The sequence below is a fragment of the Crinia signifera genome, chromosome 2 (assembly GCF_055691185.1).
Source record: "Crinia signifera chromosome 2, ASM5569118v1, whole genome shotgun sequence".
Lineage (NCBI taxonomy): Eukaryota > Metazoa > Chordata > Amphibia > Anura > Myobatrachidae > Crinia > Crinia signifera.
In genome coordinates, this window is record NC_139218.1 from 365,206,621 (window position 1) to 365,217,997 (window position 11,377).

At 48.8% G+C, this 11,377-nt stretch overlaps 1 protein-coding gene across 1 annotated transcript; it reads right to left on the bottom strand.

Moving 5' to 3' along the window:
• Positions 1 to 1,024: 1,024 nt before the first annotated feature.
• LOC146059204 (uncharacterized) lies at positions 1,025 to 2,869 on the bottom strand. Its single transcript, XM_083171322.1, has 2 exons — positions 2,195 to 2,869; positions 1,025 to 1,146 (listed from the first exon to the last, which is right to left on the bottom strand). Exons 1-2 carry the CDS (start codon positions 2,403 to 2,405, stop codon positions 1,037 to 1,039), a joined length of 321 nt encoding a protein of 106 aa, XP_083027448.1. The 5' UTR covers positions 2,406 to 2,869; the 3' UTR covers positions 1,025 to 1,036.
• Positions 2,870 to 11,377: the final 8,508 nt, after the last annotated feature.

Consider the following 11,377-nt stretch of genomic DNA (forward strand, 5'->3'; position numbering starts at 1 on the left):
TAATGGGGCGCATATTGAAACCAACACCTTCAAAAACTGCCTTCAGACAGTCTTCAACCTTTTTATCAACCTGATCTTTAAAGGCCGCGCCACCCAGCACTGGCAGCGCTGTGGCCTTGGATAATCTGGCCACAGAAGAATCCACCAGAGGAACTTTCTCCCATACCTTAACATGATCCTCAGGCATGGGGTACATGTTTGCATATTTTTTTTTTACATTAACAGTCTCTTTTCTGGAGACTTGCCAGCCTCCCCTAATAAAGCAACCATGCCTTTATCCGAGGGAAAGGATACTGGATCCTTAAGGCTCCTTTTAAACACACACTGCGCAGCAGCCTTTTCCTCAGCAGGCAAATCCAGAGCCTGCTTTACAGCCAAAATCAAATTCTCAATACCCGAGGCTGAAGAATCTGTTTCCTCTCCCTGGCCCTTATTCTGATCGGTGCGGACTTTCCCGAATTCTTACGGTGCGGTCCGCACGCCACGCTGTGCGGCGGCGTGCGGGCTTCGTCCGTAGAAACGCCCACGTGTCCTCCGCATTCGGACGGACTCACTCTTTAAGAACAGGGCGTGTGTACGGAGGACATACAAACCGTGCGTGTGCGGTGGAAACGTACAGATTCTTGCACGGTCTTCCCGCACAAGCACGGTCTTACCGCGTCAGAACGTACGGGAAGCTGTCCGTACGCCCCGATGCGGAGTATTTACGCTCAATCCCACACTTTTTTACTGAGTACACACAGCGATCACATGACCCACTTAGGCAATTAGCCAACCTCCTGAAAAAGGGATTGTTATCAATTTCAATCAATTAAATGCTCATCTATACTGACCCACATTCCTACTACATTCATGACACACATTAACCCTTACAGCATGTGACCCTAACATACATCTAGATACACTATGTACATTTTGCTTATTTTAAAGATTTTAAACAAGTTACACATATAATTTAGCATGTAAGAAAAAAACACTGACAACTTTGAACTTTAAATAACAATTTATTCAAAAATAACTGGCCCCAACCAAAAAATTAAAATTCCCCATCAATTATGCGGTCCATCTCCTCCATCATTTGCCTCATCAGGCCTCTCAGTCTAAGGAGGGCCCCACGGCGACCCTCCTCTGCTTGGGCAGGCTCATCTGTGGAGGAAATTCAAATTCAAAAATGACTAATGATATCCATGCATACATTTAACATAGTCAAACCTACTTTTTAAACATGCATTGTGACAGGTGTGTGTGTATGTGTATATATATATATATATATATATATATATATATATATATACACACACATATCTAACTATATATATGAGACATACACCTATACATACATACATGCATACATACTACATGGAAAGCCTGATTTTGGCCCTCTACCCTTTACTCTGTCGAACACCTCACAGTCATACTGCTCCTTCTCAATCCAAACCCACCCATGACTAAGCTCTGAGAAGCATGCCACGCGCTGCACCAATCACAATTCTGCAAACAAAGTTCAGTGTCTCTTATATGATGGAGCCTGGCAGGGGAGTTACACAACTCTCAGGAATGCTCAGTACATTTGTGCAATCAAGCATGGCTTGCATGCTGATGGTGTGCTCCAGAAATCATTGTCAGAATGCCAGTTAGGGGAAGCTGCAGCACTAACCCACTCACATGCTCAAAAGCATTACTAAGACCAAATACACACACAATTATGGTGCAAAACATACATGCAGGCCGCAGGGGGTGGTTATCTAGAGGAGGGCCCAGGGGCACTGACCACTTGTTACTCCAGTCTAAGCCACGCCTGTCCATACTCCATTTATGCCATACTGAATCTAGCTTACAAAGATCATTCACCAGTAAACTCTACTCACCTATATGAGGCTACAGATTGTAGGCAAGCAGCAGGGACATGAAACACTTACATTAGCAAGTCATCCCTTTCTTCCAGGATACAGATTAACTACACAGGTTCAGTGGCACTTAAAATCGAGATGAAAGACATCCTCACAACCTGTGTCATTAATATGTGTCCTGGCTGAAAGGGATGGTTTGCCCACCCTATCTAACCCCAAAGTGTGTCTGTTGCTATCCCGTTTGTTTTGTCATTTTATAGTATTGTAAAAATCAATTGAATCACCAGTGCTACATAGCAAATAGTACATGCCAAATGGATAAATTAATCCTTATGTATACATACCAATTCCGGCCGCCTGGACAACCTCACCGGCCTCCACCTCCTCCTCAGGGGCATCCAATGCTCCATCCTCGGCCTCGATGACGTCCTCCTCGGGTGGCAGTGCCTCCACAGCCCACCCCTCGTCATCCTCAATTTCCTGGGCCCCCTCCTCCGGCCTCCCTTCCTGCGGCTGGTCCTCCAGGGCCACCGCTGCTGCCTCCTCCTCCTCCATTTCCTGGGCCCCCTCCTCCGGGCTCCCTTCCTGCGGCAGGTCCTCGAGGGCCACCTCTGCCTCCTCCCGGGCCTGTCTTGCGCGAGCACGTGCTGTGTATGTGAAAAATCAAAAAAGTGCCAATTAGTGGTAATTACTATTAAGCCTTATCAAGCTATAAATGCAAAGGTTAGAAGTACAGATAATTGTACAGGCAAACAGCTCCTTAGTGGCCTTTACAAAACACAGCCTGTAACATGGCAGGTATGCTGTGACATTTGGCCCATTGTAAGCATCACAAGCATTAATCCTCCCCAATAACATATTTTATGACCATTACAGGGTGACAAACAGGAAGTAGCACTCATATATTGTATGCCATGTTTAACTCATGGATCAGGCAGGTTACCTTATTGGTTGAAAAATGGTCATGTCAGCAATATTGTACAATTGGGCATTTAATGGGTAAACACTTACATCGAGCAATGCTGGCCCGTATTTGCTGGAGCTTATCAGGCTGCCGCCGCCTGAGATCAGACCATCGCCGCTCCAGCTGTGCGATGGTCCTGCGCACCTGGGTGCGCGCGAATATGCGCCTGCGGGCCGATGCATATGCCTGGCGCTTCTGCCGGTTTGTAATAAAAGGGCCGGCACGCCCCAGCCTGGTCTCCATAACGGAGACCAGAGTTCGCAGCTCCGCGGAAGAGAATGGGGCTGCTCTCCCATAGGCCGCCATCTTAGCAATGGCACAAATCAAACAATCATGTGCTGTCATTGGTTGATCAGAGTGATATTTGGTATTAACTTTATTGTTCATTTTTACACTAACAGCGTGTATGCGCCAGAACAGACGGCTAACCCATTGCATCGCACACCCATCCTAAACAGACAGTGTAAAATAAGATGGAAACACATTATATATAATCTATACCATCCACCAAACATGGGTAGAAGCACCAGGTGAAATAGTCTGCATCACTAGACACTTACACCTAACTCCACAAGGTTCTAAACAGCTATTTTATAATGAAAGCTATGCAGCAGAAACATAGCAAATAGTGGCAGAGCTTTTACAAAAATTAGCCCATGCTGCCATGTGTACACTTACCTTCTACTGGCCCCTACTACAGAGGTGGAATGAAAAGTAGCTAGCATCCAACCTGAATTTGGAGTGCTTTCACATGTGATTTGGATGCTAGCACTGATTACTTGTGGCTAAGTGGTGGACTGGATTGACATATGGAATGGGTAGTGTCAGTTGTACTACATACCAAACAAGTGCACAGTACAGATGTACATTTAAATATACAGTTCATGTGTGACCTCTGTTTTATTTTGTAATTGGTGTTGGAATCTGCATTTATAAATCTGACTTACTCAGTTTTCCTGGTTTTTGAGAAATATTTTTCCACACCAAGGGGCGGTCCCGTATGCGCCGCACGGTTGACGCTGGCGTACGGAACGCGGCCGTACGGAACGCAGGTTGCAGCTGATTAACGCCAATTACAGAAATAGTATTTAAAGTTGTCCTAGAAAGGCAAACAGTTGTTGCAAACATGGCTGGCTCAGAGTCAGAGGAAGAACAGGTGGTGCAGAATCTCTTGTCCCGCATGGAAGCCAACACCACCTATGTCCCCCTCAACCCAGAGCAGCCCGATGGGCCATCAACATCAGGCCAATCAGCAGCTGGCCCAACCTCAGCATCAGCAGAATCATTGGGAACACAGCAGGTGGCTTCCCAACAGAGTAGCCAGCCCAGCACTTCAAGTACACCAACCGGTGGCCGTGCCCGTGGCCGTGCCAGTGGCCGTGCCTGTGGCCGCAGTCGGGCAACAGAGGAACCAACCACAAGAAACATGGCATATGAACCGCAGGAGCTTGACATCCTGGTGACCCGGGCACGTGATTTAATAGAGTGCCCAGCGGTAAAGTTGACACACACAAGGAGATGGAAGATCTGGGAGGAGATAACGGCGGAGATTAATGCAGTGGCTCCACAAGTTCGTGAGGCGGAGCACGTTAAGAAGAGGCAAGTACATGTGTGTTACATTTGAGCAGTACAAGTCCAGTAATGTTTACATTCAATAATAGATGGAGTTGGTCAATGGGTGTTCACGTTGCTTGGAGGCACAGACATGTTGGCCATGACATTGAATTGATAGTTATTGGAGGGTGACTGTTGTTGTATCTTCTGAGGGTTGGTTTTAAAAATGAATATAATGTAAGTCTGGTGTCAGTAGGCACATGTTGTATTATGTTTCAGATTGCAATGGGTGCTACAGCAAACATGAGGAGTTACATGTATTAATATGTACACTTTGATTGCAGGTGGCACGACTTCAAAGGCAACCTCAAGAAGAAATTGACCGAGCGGTGGCAACACAGCAACACCTCTGGGGCTGGCCCCATGCCTGGCAAGCTGAAGCTCACCCCCCTGGAAGAGATGGCCCAGTGCTGCATTGCAGTGGAGGAGGTCCGGGGGGTGAGCACCATAGACAGCAAGTCCCCAGCGGAAGTGATGGCTTCTACGCTTGAAGGTAATTATTTGCCAGGCCATAAGTAGATGTTTTGAATTTGGCATGGAATGTGTGGTAATTGGTAATTTCTCGTTCAACAGCATCCCCACCGCTTGGTCAAGATTCTCTTGAGGAGGCCGTGGAGTCTGTGCCACCTGGCCCCAGTAGCAGGCCCGTGCAGCAGCAGCCGGAAATGTCCGCGGCTGAATTGTCCACATGGGGCCGTGTGCTAGACAGTATTGTGCAGCAGGGAGACTCGGCATTCGAGCGGGTGCGTAGGGCCGAGGAGGTGCTGCAGGGTTTGACCACCAGCCAACAGAGTATTGCTGCGAGCCTGCAGGCTATGAGTGACAGCCAGCAAGCTATGAGTGACAGCCAGCAAGCTATTGCTGCTAGCCTGCAGGTGCTGGCTGATCAAGCCCTGCGGCAAAATGAACTCCTCCTCCGCCATAATGAACTTATGGTGGAGCTAGTTACCACCAATAGGGTCCTAATGTCACCCGCTTCGGGTGCTTTACCAACATCATCACTCCCTGCTGCCAGAGGGGGAAGAAGATCCCCCCCCTCCCCAGCATGTGCTCCACGTGACCCACCATCTGACTGTGGCCGTGGGCGAGGCCGAAGAGCTGCTGCACGTGGCAAGGAGCCTGCCAGGGGCAAACGTGCCCGCAAATGAACTTGTGTCCCCATTAATCTCCACCGTTATGTCTTCCCAAATCTTCCATTGAGCTGTGTGTGTCAGCATCCTGTGTCAAAATCCGTGCCGAGGGTCACCACATTTGCCCGCGGTTCAAATGTCATGTTTGGTTCCCCTGTTGCCCTGTTTTGGCTAGCATTACTGTGTGCTGTACTTGAAGTGTTGGTGCTGTACTTTTGTTATTGTTAGGCGCCGTGGGAGCGCTTCTGGAAGGACAGAGCGGCATGTACGCTTAGCCGCCTGTCCTTCCGGCTCTGACGTCCGGTTGCCTAGCAACCAGGGACGCCGGAGGACGCAGCGTCGGAGCGTGACGCCCGTCCTCCCTCCTCACGTCTCTCAGCGCCTGAGACGCGGCAGCGCCGTTGCTTAGCAACGGCAGACGCTGCTAGGCAGAGAGGAAAAGCCGCGAAATTCAACAGGCCGCAGGTGTCGGAAAGGACTCGTTATGACAGGCGGGACTCAGGCCTCCATTCTCATTGGCTCCTAGCCTTCTTATCTAGGAAGCCAGCCCTGCAGTCCTCGCCGGTGATAGCTCCTGTTTGGACCTATCTGTCTGCTGCTCTCCGGTCCGTTTCCCTGCTATTCCCAGCGGCTCCTTCGTGGTCTCCTCTTCCATTGATTCCTCCTGTGTCGTGAGTTGCCCCTTTGGGGTAGTTTCATTCACACCTTCTTTATTGTCATTACCTTACTCATTACCTGTGTTCTCTGTCTGCCGCATTGGCAGGTCATTTATGTTGGGAAGGTCCATTGCTTCCCACTCATTCTCTCTCCCTCCTGCTCTTTGTATACTTTGGTATTGTGTCTTATATTTTGTATGGTTCCCTGGGCGACGGTTGTCGCGGGTTGTGGCGACCAGGTCGCGGGCGCTTAGTTGCGTTAGCCAGGGCCCGGCAAGTCGCCGTTTGTTAATTCCAGTTAGGCCCCTCAGTCAGCTTTCCTCTTGACCGTACCCTAGGGGGGTCCCCGGCTCCTTGTCCTCTCATAACACCTGGCTGCACCGGAGCTTGGGTGGGCTTAACCTACCCATTCAAACGTGGCGGCTACAGGCGAAGCCTAGTAACACCTGCAGGAGTCGGTCACCCAGTCTGGGGGGTACAACAGAGGTAGTATAGGGTTTGGCCGTGGCTGTCCTAAACAGCAGTCCCGGCGGTGGGGTCACACCCGAAACCTAACATTATCACCGGCCATACAAAAAAAAAAAAAAAAATTTTTTTTTTTTTTTCCCTCTCTCCCTTCCCCTTTCTTATTCTCCCGTTTTTCTGGACAGATAGCATTTTGGGTGTGTATATCTTTGTTGTCTCTGGTGTGGATCTGTTATTAAGATGAATCCCACTCCTGAGGGTCAGGCTCAGGCATTTGCCAGTCAATTACAAGGTTTAACGCAGATGGTTCAAAATTTATCTCTTAGGATGAAAACCCAGGAGGAGGGTGTACGAGGAAATCCGCCGGTTCTGGTAGAACCCAAAATTAATCTTCCAGACCGGTTTTCGGTTAACCGGAAGGATTTCTTTAATTTTAGAGAAAGTTGTAAGCTTTATTTCAAGCTGCGACCCCGGTCATCCGGCTCTGAATTACAGCAAGTTGGTTTAATTATGTCGTTGCTTCAGGGGGATCCCCAGACTTGGGCTTTTGGGTTAAAATCCGATAATCCCGCCTTAGCGTCGGTGGATGCTTTCTTTAAATCATTAGGACTTCTATATGATGACCCTGATAGAGAGGCGTCTGCCGAGAGTCATCTGCGCTCTCTCAGGCAGGGCCGGAACCCTGCAGAAACATATTGCACAGAATTCCGACGGTGGTCGAATGACTGTGGCTGGAATGACCCGGCATTACGTAGCCAATTCAGACTAGGGCTTTCTGAAGCCATTAAAGATAGCCTTATCCAGTATCCCGTCCCGGGATCCCTTGATAAACTCATGGAGTTATCGATTAAAATTGATCGGCGTCTTAGGGAACGCAGGTCTGAGAGAGGACCTAGTTTGAGGCCTACTTCCCTCGGCTTTGTACCCTCAGAGGACGAAGAAGAACCAATGCAAATTGGTGCTTACCGCATCACCTCAGATGAGAGAGCTCGCCGGATGAATGCCGGTTTATGCATTTATTGCGGGAGCAAAGGGCATTTCCTTCGTGCTTGTCCCAACAAGTCGGGAAACGCCAAAACCAAGTGAATGTAGAGGGGATTCACTTTGGTTCTCTTCTTATTTCCCCTCACAATGCATTATTAGTCCCTACTGAGATTCAGGGTATAGAGGTGAAGATGTCAGTTACTGCATTTATTGATAGCGGGGCAGCTGGGAATTTTCTAGATATTCAGCTGGCTGAAAGACTGGCCATCCCCCTGCTCCCTCTGAAAAAACCTGTAATAATGCGAGGCCTGGACGGCAGCCCGTTGGTCAACGGAGTGGTCCGCCATCAGACCCCGCCAGTTTCCCTACGTGTGGGCATTTTTCATACAGAAAAAATTTCTTTCTTTCTTATCTCATGCGCCACTGTGCCGATCGTTCTGGGTCACCCCTGGCTCCGGGTTCATAACCCACAGATTGACTGGCAGGCAGGGGAAATAACTCGTTGGAGTAGTCATTGCTCCAGTCATTGCCTAGGGCAGCCTATACTCGGGGCAATGGTTTCCGTGGAGGGGATTCCAGCGGCCTACGCTGACTTCCAGGATGTCTTTTCTAAAGGCGAAGCTGAGGTCTTACCCCCTCATCGCACATACGATTGCGCCATTGAGTTAATTCCCAAGGCACAATTTCCCAAAGCCAGACTTTATTCCTTGTCTGGACCTGAGACGCAGTTAATGAATACCTATATTCAAGAAAATTTGGCTAAAGGCTTTATTCGGCCCTCAAAGTCTCCCTTAAGTGCAGGGTTCTTTTTTGTTTCCAAAAAGGATGGCTCCTTAAGACCCTGTATAGATTACAGGGCACTCAACAAGATAACGGTAAAAAACACGTATCCATTACCATTAATATCTGTGTTGTTTGACCAGCTTCGCACCGCTAAGATCTTTTCTAAGATCGACCTGCGCGGTGCCTACAACCTTGTCCGCATAAAAGCGGGAGACGAATGGAAGACTGCCTTTAGTACCCAAACAGGGCACTACGAATATCTCGTAATGCCATTCGGCTTGTCCAACGCACCAGCGGTCTTCCAAGATTTCATCAATGACATCCTTAGAGATTTCTTGGGAGTCTTCGCTGTGGTCTATTTAGACGACATTTTGATCTACTCCAGCTCGTTGGAAGAACATCGCCATCAGGTCAGGTTAATTCTTCAAAGGCTTAGAGAACATCGTCTCTTTGCTAAGCCTGAGAAGTGCGAATTCGAAGTTACTAAGGTATCCTTTTTAGGATACGTGATTTCCTCGGAAGGCTTTTATATGGAACCCAAAAAACTACAAGCAGTTTTAGATTGGGTCAAGCCCACGACCCTTAAAGCTGTCCAAAGATTTTTAGGGTTTGCAAATTACTATAGGCGGTTTATCCGCTCTTTTTCTGATGTGGTAGCTCCCATCGTGGCGCTCACAAAAAAGGAAGCAGATCCATCCCAGTGGCCTCCCCAGGCAGAAGAGGCATTCCGGGCCTTAAAACAAGCTTTTGTGTCCGCTCCCATTTTAAGGCATCCCGATCCCCAACTACCGTTTGTCGTTGAAGTCGACGCTTCTGAGGTAGGGGCAGGGGCAGTCCTGTCTCAACAGGATCCTGAGTCCTTATTTTTTTTTCCTTGCGCCTACATGTCTCGAAAATTCTCTACTGCAGAGATGAACTATGACGTCGGGAACCGGGAATTGTTGGCCATAAAATGGGCATTCGAAGAATGGAGGCATTGGTTGGAAGGGGCCAACCATCAGATTCTGGTTATCACAGACCACAAAAATTTACAATACCTGGAATCAGCAAAGCGTCTGAATGCCCGACAAGCCCGGTGGGCATTATTCTTTACACGTTTTAACTTTAATATCTCTTACCGTCCCGGGTCTAAAAATGTAAGAGCAGACGCATTGTCTCGGAGTTTCTTACCCAAACAAGGGTTGCGGGAATCTCCTCGGCCCATTCTTCCGGCATCAATTATCCATTTTGGCATTACTCAGACCCTCAAGGATCTACTTCTGCAGGTCCAGGGTCAGGCACCTAGACAGATGCCTCTCGGCCATTTATTTGTGCCGCAGTCCTTGAGAAAACGGGTCTTAGAGGAGTTCCATGACAGCCAGATTGCAGGGCATTTCGGCATCAAGAAGACACTTGATCTTCTCTCCCGATGCGTCTGGTGGCCGAGCATGGTTCCAGATACCAAGGAGTACATCCAGTCTTGTCCCGATTGTGCTAGACACAAGATTCCCAGAGTGTCGCCCACAGGACAACTTATCCCCTTGGCAATTCCCTCCAGAGCATGGTCACATATTGCCATGGATTTTGTGGTCGACCTACCCCTATCATCAGGTTTTCGAGTAGTATGGGTGATTATTGACAGGTTCAGTAAGATGGCCCACTTTGTTCCTTTGCCCCAGTTGCCATCAGCCAATAAGTTGGCCAAATTGTTTGTAGCTCATGTTTTCAAACTTCATGGTCTTCCAACCGATATAGTTTCTGATCGAGGTCCGCAGTTTATTGCCCGGTTTTGGAAACTTTTTTGCAATGCATTAAAGATCAAGTTGAGTTTAACTTCCGCTTATCATCCCCAATCCAATGGGCAGACGGAACGCCTTAATCAATCCTTGAAGCAATATCTGCGCCTTTTTGTGTCCAAAGCTCAGAATGACTGGTCGGAGTTCCTCCCCGTTGCCGAGTTCGCATATAACAACTCCTATCACTCGGCTACCCGGACTTCACCTTTTGTAGCCAATTATGGCTTTCACCCTAAAGCCACTGCTCTGGCTCCAGAGGGATCAGTAGTTCGCTCTTCCACTACTGCCCGTTTAAAGGTCATTTGGAAGGAGGTACACGACGCTCTTAAGAGGGCTGCTCTTCAGGAAAAAGTTTTTTCTGACCGGTCAAGACGACCATGCAACTTTAAAGTAGGCGATAAAGTCTGGTTGTCTACTCGGAACATCAGATTGCGACAAGGAACTTCTAAATTTGGTCCAAAATTTATTGGTCCATTTGCCATTGTTAAGAGAGTTAATCCTGTAGCCTTTCGGTTACAAATTCCTAGGGCTTTAAAGATAGCCAATACTTTTCATGCCTCTCTGCTCAAACCCGTTTTCACGTCTAGGAAATTTCCTCGAAAGGCAGACCTGGGTAAACCACCTGTTAATGTCCATGGACAGTCAGAATTTCTTGTAGAAAAGATCTTGGATTGCAAGGTCTCTCGAGGTTCTTTATGTTTCCTTGTCCATTGGAAAGGATATGGCCCGGAAGAGAGGTCATGGGTTCCCGATAGGGATCTGCACGCCCCACGCCTCAAAGCAAGTTTCTTTCGGGATTTCCCTCAGAAAGCAAGGCTTCGGGGTTCTTTAACCCCTCCTCAAGGGGGGGGTACTGTTAGGCGCCGTGGGAGCGCTTCTGGAAGGACAGAGCGGCATGTACGCTTAGCCGCCTGTCCTTCCGGCTCTGACGTCCGGTTGCCTAGCAACCAGGGACGCCGGAGGACGCAGCGTCGGAGCGTGACGCCCGTCCTCCCTCCTCACGTCTCTCAGCGCCTGAGACGCGGCAGCGCCGTTGCTTAGCAACGGCAGACGCTGCTAGGCAGAGAGGAAAAGCCGCGAAATTCAACAGGCCGCAGGTGTCGGAAAGGACTCGTTATGACAGGCGGGACTCAGGCCTCCATTCTCATTGGCTCCT

Coding starts and splice junctions, on each gene's coding strand:
- LOC146059204 (XM_083171322.1), bottom strand. CDS start 2,405: ATGGAGGAGGAGGAGGCAGCAGCGGTGGCCCTGGAGGACCAGCCGCAG. Junction 1,147..2,194: donor TGTCCAGGCGGCCGGAATTG/GTATGTATACAT, acceptor TTTCCTCCACAG/ATGAGCCTGCCCAAGCAGAG.